We start from the raw sequence: 16,382 nt of genomic DNA, 5'->3' as shown, positions 1-16,382 counted from the left end.
GTGACTGAGCTTTGCCAGTAATGAAGAACCCTCATGGATTCTGTACTAAAATAAAACCACATCAGACAAGAATCGCGTCCTTGCTAATTGACTGCATTTGAGTTGAAAATTTTCCCAACAAACAATTGTTTATTATTAAATATGTGCGTCAGTATTCTGTCACGGGGGGCACGTTGGCTTAGTGGTTAGTACGTTCGCCTCACACCTCCAGAGTTGGGGGTTCGATTCCTGCCTCCACCTTGTGTGTGTGGAGTTTGCATGTTCTCCCCATGCCTCTGGGGTTTCCTCCGGGTACTCCGGTTTCCTCCCCCGGTCCAAAGACATGCATGGTAGGTTGATTGGCATCTCTGGAAAATTGTCCGTAGTGTGTGATTGTGTGAGTGAATGAGAGTGTGTGTGTGCCCTGTGATGGGTTGGCACTCCGTCCAGGGTGTATCCTTGATGCCCGATGACGCCTGAGATAGGCACAGGCTCCCCGTGACCCGAGGTAGTTCGAATAAGCGGTATTCTGTATAGACAGAAGATATTCTGTCACGATCAGGAGTTTACGATAAACAGAGATGTTCCGAGGAACAAACAAACTCCAAGCATTTATTCTCCAGCGAGAAGCATGTGCTAAAAGTCGGCCATGTTTACTGCTAATGAGCTCCTACTGTAGAGCAAGACACCAAGACACACCCCTACAGGTCGGGGGCGGGGCATATATATATATATATATATCCAGAGAGGATTTTTCATGGATGAGCTGAACATTATTATGGGGTATCATGGGGTATCATGGGGTATGTTTTCTTTAGTATTATTTTTTCGTGGATCTTTTTTGGATGTTTTTTTCTGGGGACGAGCTCTGAAACCTCACCACAGGCATGTGCTACAACTTATAAACATCCAAGGACCTTGAAACTCTTCAGCATCAGGGTTGGAGACCTGACTGATTCCACACACACACACACACACACACACACAAAGTGAGACAACGAAGACGCGGTCAACCCGTTTGTAATGGAACAGAAGTTATTTTTTCTGTACTTCTCTGTGAAAGAAGCCGTCCATCACATATCCGCTGTTGTTCACACGCCGTGCTGATGCAAATCCTGGTGACTCAGTGGAACACCGATTCCGTTACAGCTCAGAGGGAAAAAACAAACCACCTCACACACACACACACTCGCACCCAAAGTTCCTGTTTGCTCGCTCTGTCCATATGTCCATCATCACAGGTGTGTTCGAACCAGATTTTAGCACCCAGGTGTGAACCGGAGTCCGTGTGCATCAGCAGCCCTCAATAAAACACTCAGCGTGAACCCGAAGCCAATAAAAGCTTTCTGGCACAATCAGACAAATCCGTACAAAGGAATTATTTCTTTATTTATATAAGATACTTCCACTAGGATGTTGCTAGAAGATCCTCTTCAGATCGTTATAGGATCCACTTTCAGAATAGTGAATGAACCCGAAATCACTATTAAAATTATCATGTTAATTATCACGGAATTATTATAAATACAGTACGAATTTTCCACTAGGAAGCTGCACATGAACAACCCCTCAAGTTGTAATTACGACTAGGAAACTCATCATTTAGATACCTGAGTTTACCAGACAGGAGGGCACGGTGGCTTAGTGGTTAGCACGTTCGCCTCACACCTCCAGGGTTGGGGGTTCGATTCCCGCCTCCACCTTGTGTGTGTGGAGTTTGCATGTTCTCCCCGTGCCTCGGGGGTTTCCTCCGGGTACTCCGGTTTCCTCCCCCGGTCCAAAGACATGCATGGTAGGTTGATTGGCATCTCTGGAAAATTGTCTGTAGTGTGTGTGATTGCGTGAATGAATGAGAGTGTGTGTGTGTGTGGCCTGCGATGGATTCAATTATATCACTATTTATCAGTTTTAGGAGCATTCGCCATGTAAGTCCCTGTATTTTTATATGTCTGTTACCATGGAAACAGTACCATATTAGAGTGAAGGTATGAATAAAAACACCTGAAATGAATCAACAAATCAGATCATTAATCAGAATGTTAATGTGTCTGCACAAAACAAGTTCTGTTAGTGTGTGTGCATGTGCGTGTGTGTGTGTGTGTGTGTGTGTGTGTGTGTATTGCTTGCCCGTTCTGACTTTCCCCTGCTGGTGGAAATGTTTGTCTGGAGCATTAACAATGGCTGGGGTTGAGCCAGACCGTCCGAAATGCCAAACTGCCCCATTCTCCTTCTTTCTCACTCCCAGACTCTCTGTTTTGTCCTCTCTTACTCTAAAACCCTACTCCCTTACACACTCACACACACACAGACACACACACTGCCCCTCCTTTCGCTCTTACACACACATCCTGCTTTTGTGCGTCCGGAATCTGTGGAATTTTGACTGCGGTCGCCGCCCATGCCGAATCCTGATACAAGGTGCACCTGAAGAAACGAAGGATTCTTACCACACACACACACACACACACACACACACACACACACACACATCTGTGTGATGGTACTCCACTCATCACCACATTAGATCCATACGTATATATACTGTACGTATGTATATTCACCATGTTAAACTGGATAAGCATCTAGCACCTGCCGCCTAACCACCTACCTACACCACACACACACACACACACACACACACCTGTTCACTCCACTGTGGCCTTCACTCTTCACCTTTCTCTCAGACTCGCTCACATATCCCGAGCCTCTCACGTCTGGCTCTTCGCCCTGAGCACAGCACGACAGGCACGAAGCACGACGCTCACAACACAAATCAGATTTTTTTTCTGGCTACGCTCACCATAAATAAGTGACCAAATCTGAACTTCCATCAACATTCCAGCTTTGGAGATCTTTATGACCGTTATTTTTATCATTCCAGAATAGAACTCTGATGCTTTGCATACACGAATAGCGTTTAAGGCCTAATAAGGGCTCTGAGCTCAATTATCAGGACATACTTTTGTGTATTAAGCGTGCAGAGAGAATTTAGCGAGACTTCTTCATATCCTGAAGTACAGCTTCAGAGTCTGATGTGATTCAAATGTTAGACCAAACAGAAAACTTTCTGAATGAATCAAGTATCTGATTTATCTGAGCACAAGATGTCATATGTCTCTGATTACAAATGAGATGAGTCTGATGCTATAGCAAATGTTAGACCGAACATTTATTATCTACCGCTTATCCGAACTACCTCGGGTCACGGGGAGCCTGTGCCTATCTCAGGCGTCATCGGGCATCAAGGCAGGATACACCCTGGACGGAGTGCCAACCCATCGCAGGGCACACACACACTCTCATTCACTCACACAATCACACACTACGGACAATTTTCCAGAGATGCCAATCAACCTACCATGCATGTCTTTGGACCGGGGGAGGAAACCAGAGTACCCAGAGGAAACCCCCGAGGCACGGGAAGAACATGCAAACTCCACACACACAAGGTGGAGGCGGGAATCGAACCCCCAACCCTGGAGGTGTGACGCAAACGTGCTAACCACTAAGCCACCGTGCCCCGTAGACCGACCAGTCATCTAGAAATAAATTAGACTCTAATTTCATTCTTTGTACTATTTAGGCCTTTTCTTCTCTGTGATTAGACCCAACAGACTCATCTAATTTGTGACTTTGTGATCAGACTCATTTCTTACTGCGGGATTAGACGTGGACTGTTTGTGATCGGGTACATCAGACTCATTAACGTCTCCAAATCCTCATTTTTTAGCGATTAGACACACCAGGCTAGTGTTTGTGAAAATTTAACGTCTGATTTCATTGTGACTAGACACATCAGACACATCAGACACATCAGACCTACAGTATCATACACATTTCTCTGATCAGATGCATAGGATTTGAGATATGTGATACCTTTGATTCATTTTATCCTTTGAGATGAATCAAATCAGACTTTGGTTCTTTTTCTTTGTTTTTTTTTTTAAGGGATCGGACACATTACACCAAAATACATTAAACAGTAGAATTTGAATTCTTCAGAATAAGAGTCTTCAAGAAGAGAAACATCAGACTCATGATCATTTATTTGTAATCAGAAACTCACTGCTGCTATCAGACACATTAGACTCTTATCAGACGCTCAGAGAGATGGTTTGTTCCTGAGCTGGTTGTTGGAAACACGAGGCCGACGTAATGCGACAGAGAACACCTTTGAACTCCTTAAGAAATAACAATGAGAATGTTTGGATTTTCTTCACAAAACATGGGAACCAGTCTTTTCTGGAACGCTGCCCGCCTCTAGGAACGGTTTGGAGGGAGTTCTGCAGCTCGACAGGAAGACCTCCCTGTAGAGGGTGCGTGAGGACAGTTCAGTCTGTGCGCTGAGAATCTGTCAAGAGCCTGTTGAGTTGTTTATGGGGATTTCCTTCTCCATCTGCATCACTGCTTCCTATTACAGAGGAAAGCCATACGGCCGAGCGGGAGCGAGAGCGGGAGCGGGAGTTCCCTTCTCACTCGTTCCACTATAACACAGGAACGTCTGTAGGGTAGGAGTTCCCAGCTCTAGTCATGGAATTCCTTGCAATTATTTTCCCAGCACTCCATCAGAGAAGCTACCTGTCGCAGAGCTGCCCTCAAATCCGTCTTTGTTTTTGGTGCAAAACCGTCGAGTTGCCGTCAGAGTTGTCAGACCGTGATGTAATGGTAAAAACACACACTTTATCAGTAAGACGGTGACGTAATGGATAACACTAAAAACGTCCTACAACCTTGTTAGATTTCCAGTGAAGATTCAGTAAAAACCTTGTTTTCTAATAACATGCCTCGACCACCAAAGCTGGGATATGTGAAGAAAAGAGTTGTGCTGTAACGTATGTGTATCGATAATAATGGCCTTCTTCATCTTCTTCTGTGGTTCTAAAGTTGCATCATGAGTCCTGGAGGATCCACTTCCAGGTAGCACTCTGTATCAAAGTCAAGAAAAACCCATCTTCCTCCCCATCATGACCATGTTCTAGTGAGGGACCATCAAGATCATCCTGAGCAGCTGCACCTTCACACACACTCTTCACCCCGCACACTCTTCACCATACACATTTTAAGTTTTAAGTCACGTGACGTACGGCTAAGTACGGTGACCCATACTCAGAATTTGTTCTCTGCATTTAACCCATCCAAAGTGCACACACACACACACACACACACACCGTGAACACACACCCGGAGCAGTGAGCTGCCATTTATGCTGCGACGCCCGGGGAGCAGTTTGGGGGGGGGGGGGGGGATGTTCGGGTGCCTTGCTCAAGGGCACCTCAGTCGTTATCGTAGGAAGGGTGTGTTCAATAGCTGATTTGTCAGGTCAGGTAAGTTACAGCTGGCAGAAAAGGCAAAATACTTCTGACCGGAAAAATCCGTTTTCCCAAACGATGCTCTTGAAAGACATTTTCTATGTCATCGCTTCCGGATTCATCCGGAATATATTCAGTTTTGACACATTAATGTACGATCATCAGAGTCCAGCCATCTGTGCAGGACCGTCACAGATGCTTCGATCACAGACGTCCATCATCCATTAGGTCCATTAAAGCAGCATTATACTGTAGCACACATGTTTCCTCAAGGGCACCGGGACAGACTATTCTTCACTCTATTGTGATTCCATTCAGACTCGTGAACAACACGTACGATAAGATTATTCACCGCCAGGAACTGATGCATGAAGGTATCAGTTTGTTTTAAATCAAATCAAATCATTGGCTGGAGATTTGGTGCATTTAGCAACAGATGAATAATTGCAGTGTATAAAGTGAAGGTTTTCTTCTTCTTCTTCTTCCTCTTCTTAGCACTATTACCTAACTGAAGGATCAGTGTGTGTGTGTGTGTGTGTGTGTGTGTGTGTGTGTGTGTGTGTGTGTGTGTGTGTGTGACTTCCTTACTCACTTTGCTCACTCTTCTGTGTTTTTATGTCAGAGGGGGCCTGTCTCTCTCTCTCTCTCTCTCTCTCTCTCTCTCTCTCTCTCTCTCCTCTCACTATAAGGTGACCTGCTCCAGCTGTGTTCTTCCATAAAGCTCCCCGAGCCACACACTCGCACCGGCTCTCTGCGGATTTAAACTCCAGATTTCTAACCAGTGACTCAATTCCCTGAGCGAGAGGTGTAACAAAAACAAAACAAAAAAACCCTAGGAGTCTGTGGATATCTCGACTGACTCTTTGAACCTGATTTAAACCCGGATTTATCCTTTTTAATCACCTGGAATATTAGAAATTCTTCCTTTTTTTTCCCCTCCAGGATCTGTCTATCCAAAACGGTTGGAATCTGAGCAAGGATGCAAGCAGTTGTGTGCAGCCTGCTGCTGTTTGTTCTCGCCGCTGCTGGAGAAGTGAGTACACAAGATCCATTCAGGCTTTTCTGTGATGGTTAGTCTGTTGTTGTTGTTGTTGTTGTTGTTTTTCGTGTAAATGCTTGAGTTTTTCATTGAAAACTGGCCCTAATTGCTTAAAACAAGGAGGATACAAATGATTCTAATGACTGTTTTACTTGGCTAACTTTGTAAGATATCGGTTATAGTGTGTGTGTGTGTATGAGACACAACAACAACAACAACAACAACAACAACAAAAGTGCAGGAAGGTGTAAGGTCTGTGTGGTATGTATGAAGTTCCTGGGACTGAATAAGACATAGTAACGGTCTGGTCACAGGGGGGCGGAGCCTTAAATCAAGCTAGTGGTTTGTTTATATTTTGGGAGCGGAGTGAAGCAGCTAGAGAAGGTATAAAAAAATACACAACTCCCCCCCTCCATCTCCACTGACGAGGAATTCAGAGACAGTCCCGGTATTTCTACCTCTGGGCAAAATAGTGGATGGATGTTTGAATAAGCCCCTCCCACTTTGGGTTCATATCCGAATACAGATCTTTTGAGCTGTAAACAGATTCAGATGTAGATCCAGTCGTTGTGTTCTAGCTCTAAGATGGTGTATCAGAACAGACAACATGTCTGCAGGACACTGAACATTTGAGGAAACTTCCTTCCCAGGCAATCCCTCACCTGTATGACAGTGCGAGTCTGTCTCATCAGAAAAGCACCCTGTCGATATGTTGACTCGTCTCCGTCTCGCACCGAACTCAGACATTTTTACTACAAGTGACAGCATGTTTAGGTCACGGCTCTGCACCCGGAGACGAGAAGCTCCCTAGAATTCAGTTAGATGTTTGATAAAAAACACATAGCAGCTATTCACTGCTAGATGTTTCCTCACCCGCTCTTTCCTCACCCTGTGATGCTCTACCAGGTGGTGCGAGGCTGTTCGGGGCCTTGCTCATGCCCCCTGATGCCTCCCTCATGCCCAGTGGGAGTGAGCTTGGTGCTGGATGAATGTGGCTGCTGTAAAGTTTGTGCGCAGCAGTTTAACCAGGACTGCGGCCCGGGAAAACCCTGCGATCATATTAAAGGCCTGCGCTGCCACCTAGGGGCCGGAGGAAACCCGCAACGAGGCTTGTGCCGAGGTGAGAAAATACCATTATTGCCACTTATGTACATTTATTTATTTTCTCAGTCAAAGGTTACTCCCAGAAATTAGGTTCATCAAGAGTTCTTCCCTTCCTAAAGGTTCTACCCAGGAACCCTGTTGTTCTGTTGTTACCCTGTTGTAAGGTTCTGCATACAACTTACTGGCAGTACGCTCGACGCTTTCTTACACTAGATGCTCTTTTGTCTGATCAATCAATCAATCAATCAATCAATCAATCAACATTAAGCTGAAATATGTAGCATATTTTTATTTCTATTATATTTATAGAAAAGTGTGGTATATTTAGATTATATTTAGATTACACTCTGATATCATTGCTGTATTTGTTTGTGTGTGTGTGTGTTCCCTCAGCTGATGCTCAGGGTCGGCCATGCGAGTTCGCTGGACGCGTGTACCAGCATGGCGAGGATTTCCAGCCCAGCTGTGAGCACCAGTGCAGCTGCATGGACGGCGTGGTGGGCTGCATGCCGCTCTGCCCCCACCTCATACCCCTGCCTGCATGGCATTGCACCAGCCCCCGCCTGGAAACGCCGCCAGGGCGCTGCTGCGAGGAGTGGGTGTGTCACGACGACAATCGCATCGATGAAGAGCCGCGTGACTCTGCACCTGCTCGACCACACAACAACCGCATCGACAAACTGCTGCACATGTTCAGTTACACGTCCAGAGCAGGAGACGCCTTCCAAGGTGAATATGTGGGATTTTATTTGGAACTCACACTAATTCCTAACTCATATTGAAATGAGGTTTTTCAGATCTTATTGTAACTCGACTGTAACTTCTTCTACATACTTCTGGTCCTGCAGAGCGGACATCGCTGCCTTTGTCCCAAGTTCCGTCCTCCGAGTGTGTTCCTCAGACCACAGACTGGTCCAAGTGCTCCGCCTCCTGCGGCTTCGGCGTCTCCAGCCGCGTGACTAATGCGAACCCGCGGTGTAAACTCGTCCGGGAGACGCGTCTCTGTCGGATCCACCAGTGTGACACCATGACGGCTGTCAGGGTAACGAAGCAGCTCTTTAACGTCTACGGTTCAACTTTTAACGTCAGACTCTGTTCAGATTTCATAAGACTTCATACTTTAATCAAAATAAGAGAGTAGATGAGGAATCTGCTGCATCCATTAACAGATATCATTTAGCACCACAGAATAAAAGCACACCGTGCTGCACACACAGCTGTTTCTAACAAGCAGGTTGTCTTGTTTGCAGAAAGAGAAGAAATGCAGACGGACGTTGAGGTCCCGAGAGCCGGAGCACATCTCGTTCGGTGGCTGTGCAACCGTGAGGCGGTACCGGCCCAAAACATGTGGCTCGTGTACTGACGGAAGATGCTGTCGTCCGTCCGAGACTCGCACCGTTCGCCTGCGCTTCCGCTGTCCAGACGGAGAAAACATCACACGCAATATAATGTGGATCCAACAATGTCGCTGCAGCAAGAGCTGGTGTAGCGCACAGAGAGACGACTCGCCTCCTTCTGTTAGCCTGCACAACGACATCCACACCTTCTCGTTAAAGGACGAGGAGTTTGACGATTAAAAAAACATATTTTTTATCGTTGCGTCCCAATTCCCTTACCTACACTATGCACTAAAAGATGAATCTACATACTAAATTCCCCCTAAATGTCCTCCTTTTGCTCGTTTTTGCCTTGCAAATATTTCTGAAATCAACTGTTAATAGCAAAAATATTGGCACCCTTCTCTTTTTACCAACTGGAGTTTCCTGACCCTGATGAAATAATCAATATAATCATAATAATCCACAAAAAAACGAAGACTATCTAGGACGGATAGTAGGACAGTAGGCAAATTGGGACCCAGCCACAATTTTGAGACGTATTTGGTGTCTGAAGTTTGTTTCTTTTTTGCACTGGCACAACGACGCTAATTCAGCTGACATACAGTATAAGATGAAGCAGGAGATGATTTCCATAAATAAATACAAGACCAGATATTTCTATATTTCTAAACATAAATGCTGGAGGCAACATTGCGATTTTAGTAAGATGGTAGAAAAAGCAGTAAAACAGATGACAGACATTGCAGCTACGTTTATGCTTTTAGCGTCAGTCAGCTCTCAGATTCTACAGGTTTTAAGCCCCAACAGACTAAAGCCTCCTGAGCAGGACACGAGTTCTGCAAGTTCTGAAAAACTGGAAAAACTGAACAATCCACTACTTTCTATGAGTTATTTGTTTGTTAGTAATTAAATAATTCTCCAAACACCAAACATGTCTATAAAAATGTTAAGAAAACTGGGTTTCTTCACTGTCATGTGCTCCCTGTGTTAAGACAAGCACTACGAGGAGAAGAGACGAGTTGAGATGAGAGGAGACGAGATGTTCGTCAGGAATGGAGACTTGTAAAACTACACCTTCTCCATAACTCCATCCACACCTCAGTGTAGAACTTTATTTATGTGGACCGCCAAAGGGGACGTTTCTCTTCGTGCTTTACCTCCAACATGTTTAAGATCTTTCTGTTGAGTGTGTGAGTCTGTTAGAGTGTGTATGTTATAGTATAGGGTGTGTGTTAAAGTGTTAGTGTATGTTAGCGTGTGTTAGAATGTTTGTGTGTGTGTGTGTGATGGAGTGTGTATTTGTGTGTTAGCGTGTGCAAACGTGTGTTAGTGTGTGTGTTAGTGTGTGTTAGCATGTGTTAGCGTGTTAGTGTGTGTGTTTGTGTGTGTTTGTGTGTGTAAGCGTGTGTTAGTGGGTGTTAGTCTGTGTTAGCCTGTGTTAGTGTGTGTGTGTGTGTAAGTGTGTGTTAGTGTGTGTTAGCATGTGTAAGTGTGTGTTAGCATGTGTAAGTGAGTGTTAGGGTGTGTAAGTGTGTGTTAGCGTGTGTTAGTGTGTGTGTTAGTGTGTGTGTTAGTGTGTGTGTTTGTGTGTGTGTTAGCATGTGTAAGTGTGTGTTAGCATGTGTAAGTGTGTGTTAGGGTGTGTAAGTGTGTGTTAGCGTGTGTTAGCGTGTGTTAGTGTGTGTGTTAGTGTGTGTTAGTGTGTGTGTTTGTGTGTGTTAGCATGTGTAAGTGTGTGTTAGTGTGTGTTAGCGTGTGTTAGCGTGTGTGTTAGTGTGTGTGATTCCTGCTGATACACTGACAGAACCAGCACAGTTTAGTTACTGCTCTTCTGGAGGCCGGTTGTTGTGGGAACCTGAACTGTAGGTCGTTTACTGGATTTTACAGACTGAGACTTTTTCAGTGATGAAGTAAAGAAATAATTTTAGGAAACTTAGGAAACCAATTCATCCAACATTAACATTAATAACATCGTATTAACAGCAGCGTTAAGTTCTGTGTACTTTTTGGTCACTCAGTATATTCATTGGGGTTTTTTTATCTGAAATTGTCCCTTAATTTTACCCCTGCACTATTTGAACTCCACAGCATGTGTTGTGGCTTTACTGTGTAACCATGTTAACGCTAGCAAGCTAATTATATCATAAAGCAGCAGTTATTCTAGATGTTAAAGTGACGTCATTGTATTTCACAGGAAATGTAGAGTGGTAACTGTAGCTAGCTTATTTAGTTTTACGCAAAATGTAGGAACAAAGGCTGAAAATTCTCCAGTATTCTGTATCCATGATGCCGTCATGCTTCCAGCGAATCTCATCAACACTTGTAAATTTATCGTTAATTAATGGTCATTCGTATGTGTCTGTATTTTCTTTATGACTTTCTATCGGTAGGGAAGAAGGACGTTGGCTAGTTTCTGAGAGTTTGACGATGTAGGTGATTTAGTCTCAGGTGGATTAACGAGAGGACGTCCGACAGACGGATCAGTCTGTGTGATTGTTGTACTTTGTGTTATTCAGTGTAATTGTAAGTTGTGTTTGTTGTGTTGTTCTAATAGACTCCAGAAGTTTCACACTTCCTCGTGCATATGTGTGTGTTTTATGTGGTTATTTGTGGAAAGACTACAGTGAGGCTTTAATCCATCTGATGGACGAGCGTGTGAGAGACTTTATTATTATTATTATTATTATTATTATTATTATTATTATTATTGGATGATTATATAACACCGTGTCTTCTTCCTGTTTGTACAGTGAACACGTTTCACCCTCAGTGGAGTGAACGCCACTTTAGAGATTGCTCCATTTTTCGGGGCGTAATTTACTCCTCCTTAAATTCTCTGAGATGCTCTCTTGTGTAAGAGTGCGTAACGTGTGTGTGTGTGTGTGTGTGTGTGTGTGTGTGTGTGTGTTTGAGTGTGTGTGTAACATGTTGCCTGATGTTGACCTTCAGTGTTAAAGTCAAATACAGTAAATAAAGTGTTTAAAAGAAGATGTGATTCTTTGTTTTATTTGGACAGACGGAAGGACGGACGGACGGATGGACGGACGGACAGACAGACAGATAGATAAAAAAATCACATTATTGTGGAGCAAATAATTCAATAGGTGACTGTAGATAAAGTGAGTTGTTGGCAAAACTATTGGCAGATTTACAAAACTATTCAGATTTACCATTTTAAGTACCTTGACCCAGATTTTGACACAATATTACAAATATTAAAGATGATACTACTCCCAATAATAATAATAATAATAATAATAATAATAATAATAATAATAATAATAATAATAATAATAATATAAAGTGATTGTTATTATTATTATTATTATTATTATTATTATTATTATTATTATTATTGTTGTTGTTGTTGTTGTTTTTGTTTTTTAACTAATATTAGTATTTTGTAACAGGTGTGTATATAAATAGTGTTTGACAAAAATGGACGTATACCACATTGCTTTATTCTCTTATGTCATCACTGCGCTTATAAAACAATTATGCAATAAATCACGTTTCACAAAATGTTTACCTTTTTTCAACCATGGCAGAAAAGCACTGAATATTTTTGTAGATAGAGAGACAGACAGATAAAAAGAGAGATACATAGAGCGAAATATTTCTTCCTCTCTCCACACATAATACGACTCAGTAGTGCAAACATCACACCCTCCTCCTAAATTCCAAACAGAGCTTTACCGTCTCCTTTCTTTTCCTTCCCCAACCATACCATCCGGTCTAACTTCCCCCAACACACACACACACACACACACAGTAAGTCCGACTCTGACCTTCCTCAGCACTACAGGAAGTCAGTAGACATTACAGTGCACACAGTGTTACTTTTCTTTGAATGATTGCAGTCGAACAGTCCGTGATGTTTCAGCTCAGAAAGCTCAGTATTCTTCATTTTTAAAAACAAAACGTGCCTGTATTTATCATTAAATAGAGAAAAGATAGAGAGCTACCACATAACATAACATAAGAAAAGACAAGACAACATAAGATAAGACAAGATAAGATAAGATAAGACAAGGCAACATAAATTAACACAACATAACAAGACCACACAAGATAACATAACATGACATGACATGACATGACATGACATAACAACATAAGAAAAGACAAGACAACAAAATAACACAAGATAAGATAAGATAAGACGAGTCGACATAAAATGACACAACATAACAAGACCACACAAGATAACATAACATAACATAAAATGACATGACATGACATGACATGACATGACATGACATGACAACATAACAACATTATGAACAGAAAAAACAAGACAACATAAGACAAGAGAAGAGAAGATAAGACAAGACAGGATATGACAAGATAACACACCATATAACAAGACAAGACAATCCTTCATTCGTCCCACAGAAAGTTTGCAATAAATCTGTATAAGTGATACAGGCTATAGATATCTGGATAGAGTTCACAATCAGAATATCAGAATTCAAAAATACAGCATGTTCATACACATGACTTTTAAACTTTGGGAGGTGAAACTTAGGATCTCTGCTTTAGTCAGCACTTTCTTTTGCTGGATAAACAGATACAAATGTGACACAGTGCTCGGTAATCAATATAAAATGTAGTAATAATCTGTGCCGAGGTAGAAGAGGAAGAAACTTGGGTTAATAGTAACTCTTTTCCATCACAATCTCAACAACACAACTGCCTGGGGTTTTTATTCCATATGAAATTCCTGCTTTGTAGCAGTAGTTATTATTGTACATACGGTACATATGTAGTGTTGGGAATCCGTTTGTGAGGTTTTTTTATAATTTGGGAGGATTTTGTCTCTTGTAGAAGTCGAAATGTGTTGTTTTTGTTCTTTGGGTTGCTGAAGTCTATACACCTGTAATTCATCAAATGAGCGAATGAATTTCAACCATCGCCTGGGACACCACAAATACCCACCGTCCTCATCTTTCCTCTCTGGGGTCACATGTGACGTAAAACCCAGCTGTAGCTGGTAGTATTTGCTCAGAGGGCAACATCAACACCAGAATATAAATGTCTATATGTTTGCTCAGACGCAGTAATCTGTGTTGGTGAAGTGGACGTGTAAAGTTACAACGTCAAAGTTATTGTAGAGTTTACACGGTGTCCGTGGACAACGAGAAGAATTTCACAACAAGGGAAACAGACGTGTACAGATGTTGTGTGACGACAAAGAGACGAGGGTGTGCCTACTGTGTCTGCGTTCGTTCGTTTGGTGGAAAGCGTTATCTGACGTGACTTAGACAGAATCCAATCCAAGCTCCAGTAAAGAGCTGAGAAGCTGAACTTGAAGGTTTTGTTTTTGTTTTGTTTTTTTTTCAAACACGTGGCACCAAAAACTGCAGGGTCTGATTTGGCCTCGAATTTTAAAATTAATTTCCTACAACTTCATAGATGCTTTATATATATATATATATAAGGGGGCACGGTGGCTTAGTGGTTAGCACGTTCGCCTCACACCTCCAGGGTTGGGGGTTCGATTCCCGCCTCCACCTGGTGTGTGTGGAGTTTGCATGTTCTCCCCGTGCCTCGGGGGTTTCCTCCGGGTACTCCGGTTTCCTCCCCCGGTCCAAAGACATGCATGGTAGGTTGATTGGCATCTCTGGAAAATTGTCCCTAGTGTGTGATTGCGTGAGTGAATGAGTGTGTGTGTGTGTGTGCCCTGCGATGGGTTGGCACTCCGTCCAGGGTGTATCCTGCCTTGATGCCCAATGACGCCTGAGATAGGCACAGGTTCCCCGTGACCCGAGGTAGTTCGGATAAGCGGTAGAAGATGAATGAATGAATGAATGAATATATATATATATATATATATATATATATATATATATATATATATATATATATATATATATATAGTAATATACAATATACCAATAGAGTGAGAGGATTACATGAACATTAATGAAGCTTTAGGCTCTTATAAAGCTCTGCTGCTCTCTACTGGTGCTCTGTACAAGTCACAGAAGTCCTACATGTTTGTGTCTGGAACGTGTAACTGTTATACACGATTTATTTACACACGTGACAGGGAGTAGAGCACGTGAAGACAGTCCTTGGTATAAACCTGTCAGTGTGGTTTATGAATATGAATCTAAACTGACAGAATGACACATTTAACATAAAGTTATAGAGAAGGAAAAAAGAGAAATGAACAGAAAACTTCAGGAAATGGTCAAATTTAATATTCACAAATAGTCTATTATTTATATTACTTAATTATTTTTTGTTATTTGCATACAGTTTTGTGTGATATGGGATATAATATGCGAGTTTTCTCTGTGAGAAAAGCTTCTATTTATTGTAGAGACAAAATTGTGTAATGTATGAAATGTATGAAAATTTTCCCCAGGATTGGACTCACCAAAGAGAACAAGAACACTTGTGTGTGTATGTGTGTGTGTGTGTGTTTGTGTGTGTGTATATGTGTGTTTGTGTGCGTGTGTGTGTATGTGTGTGTGTGTGTTTTTGTTTGTGTGTTTGTGTGTGTGTTTGTGTGCGTGTGTGTGTGTGTTAAATAGCATATAATTTAAATGGTATACACTTAATATAGTACTTAAAATAAAATATAATGTATATAGTCAGAAATTAATATGTAATTCTAATATATAATTATTATATAATAATATAATATTATTTTATTCTTATTTTTTTAATTAAAATTTGACACGATTCATCTAATGTATGTGTATGTTAACCATCAACCTGAAAACAAACAAACCGACAAACAAACAAACAAACGAATAAATAAACCATCGGTGGTAAACAAAATGAACTAAACATCTTGTGAAATGTGAGGACCTGGCAACAAGTGCTCCATTTCTAAAGCGAGCAGCTCCTTTAGCCACGCCCCCGGTCCCTCCTGCTTGTTCTCATTGGTTGCAGGGGCTACAACTCCATTACGTCACCTGGCAGGCTGAAACAAAAAGGCGCGCGCAGCGCACCACAACCCCAGTGCATGAGAATAAGTCTGAGCTGATTTTCATTAATCCCGGTTCACACCGGAGCTCGTGGTCTTGTGTTCTTTTGCGTTTTTCGGTGTACGTTCACATGATGTTTATCGGTCAGACCCTTATCGGTGTGCGCGCGCGCCCTACTTCCCGTGTCACACCGTGTCTTCTTCCTGTTTGTACAGTGAACACGTTTCACCCTCAGTGGAGTGAACGCCACTTTAGAGATTGCTCCATTTTTCGGGGCGTAATTTACTCCTCCTTAAATTCTCTGAGATGCTCTCTTGTGTAAGAGTGCGTAACGTGTGTGTGTGTGTGTGTGTGTGTGTGTTTGAGTGTGTGTGTAACATGTTGCCTGATGTTGACCTTCAGTGTTAAAGTCAAATACAGTAAATAAAGTGTTTAAAAGAAGATGTGATTCTTTGTTTTATTTGGACAGACGGAAGGACGGACGGACGGATGGACGGACGGACAGACAGACAGATAGATAAAAAAATCACATTATTGTGGAGCAAATAATTCAATAGGTGACTGTAGATAGATAAAGTGAGTTGTTGGCAAAACTATTGGCAGATTTACAAAACTATTCAGATTTACCATTTTAAGTACCTTGACCCAGATTTTGACACAATATTACAAA

General features: G+C 42.3%; 1 protein-coding gene across 1 annotated transcript; it reads left to right on the top strand.

The window, feature by feature from the left end:
* Window positions 1-5,970: 5,970 nt before the first annotated feature.
* ccn1l2 (cellular communication network factor 1, like 2) lies at window positions 5,971-12,000 on the top strand. Its single transcript, XM_060882269.1, has 5 exons — window positions 5,971-6,321; window positions 7,234-7,447; window positions 7,825-8,160; window positions 8,280-8,473; window positions 8,682-12,000. Exons 1-5 carry the CDS (start codon window positions 6,268-6,270, stop codon window positions 9,006-9,008), a joined length of 1,125 nt encoding a protein of 374 aa, XP_060738252.1. The 5' UTR covers window positions 5,971-6,267; the 3' UTR covers window positions 9,009-12,000.
* The last annotated feature ends 4,382 nt before the right edge of the window (window positions 12,001-16,382 follow it).

The sequence above is a fragment of the Tachysurus vachellii genome, chromosome 11, assembly GCF_030014155.1.
Source record: "Tachysurus vachellii isolate PV-2020 chromosome 11, HZAU_Pvac_v1, whole genome shotgun sequence".
NCBI classification, from domain to species: domain Eukaryota; kingdom Metazoa; phylum Chordata; class Actinopteri; order Siluriformes; family Bagridae; genus Tachysurus; species Tachysurus vachellii.
This window is presented reverse-complemented; position numbering and strand designations above follow the sequence as displayed.

What these genes read in the sequence shown, in the direction of transcription:
- ccn1l2 (XM_060882269.1), top strand. Translation starts at nt 6,268, where the DNA reads ATGCAAGCAGTTGTGTGCAGCCTGCTGCTGTTTGTTCTCGCCGCTGCT. An exon ending in TTCTCGCCGCTGCTGGAGAA is followed by an intron (nt 6,322 to 7,233) that starts GTGAGTACACAA and finishes ATGCTCTACCAG; the next exon opens with GTGGTGCGAGGCTGTTCGGG. An exon ending in ACACCATGACGGCTGTCAGG is followed by an intron (nt 8,474 to 8,681) that starts GTAACGAAGCAG and finishes TCTTGTTTGCAG; the next exon opens with AAAGAGAAGAAATGCAGACG.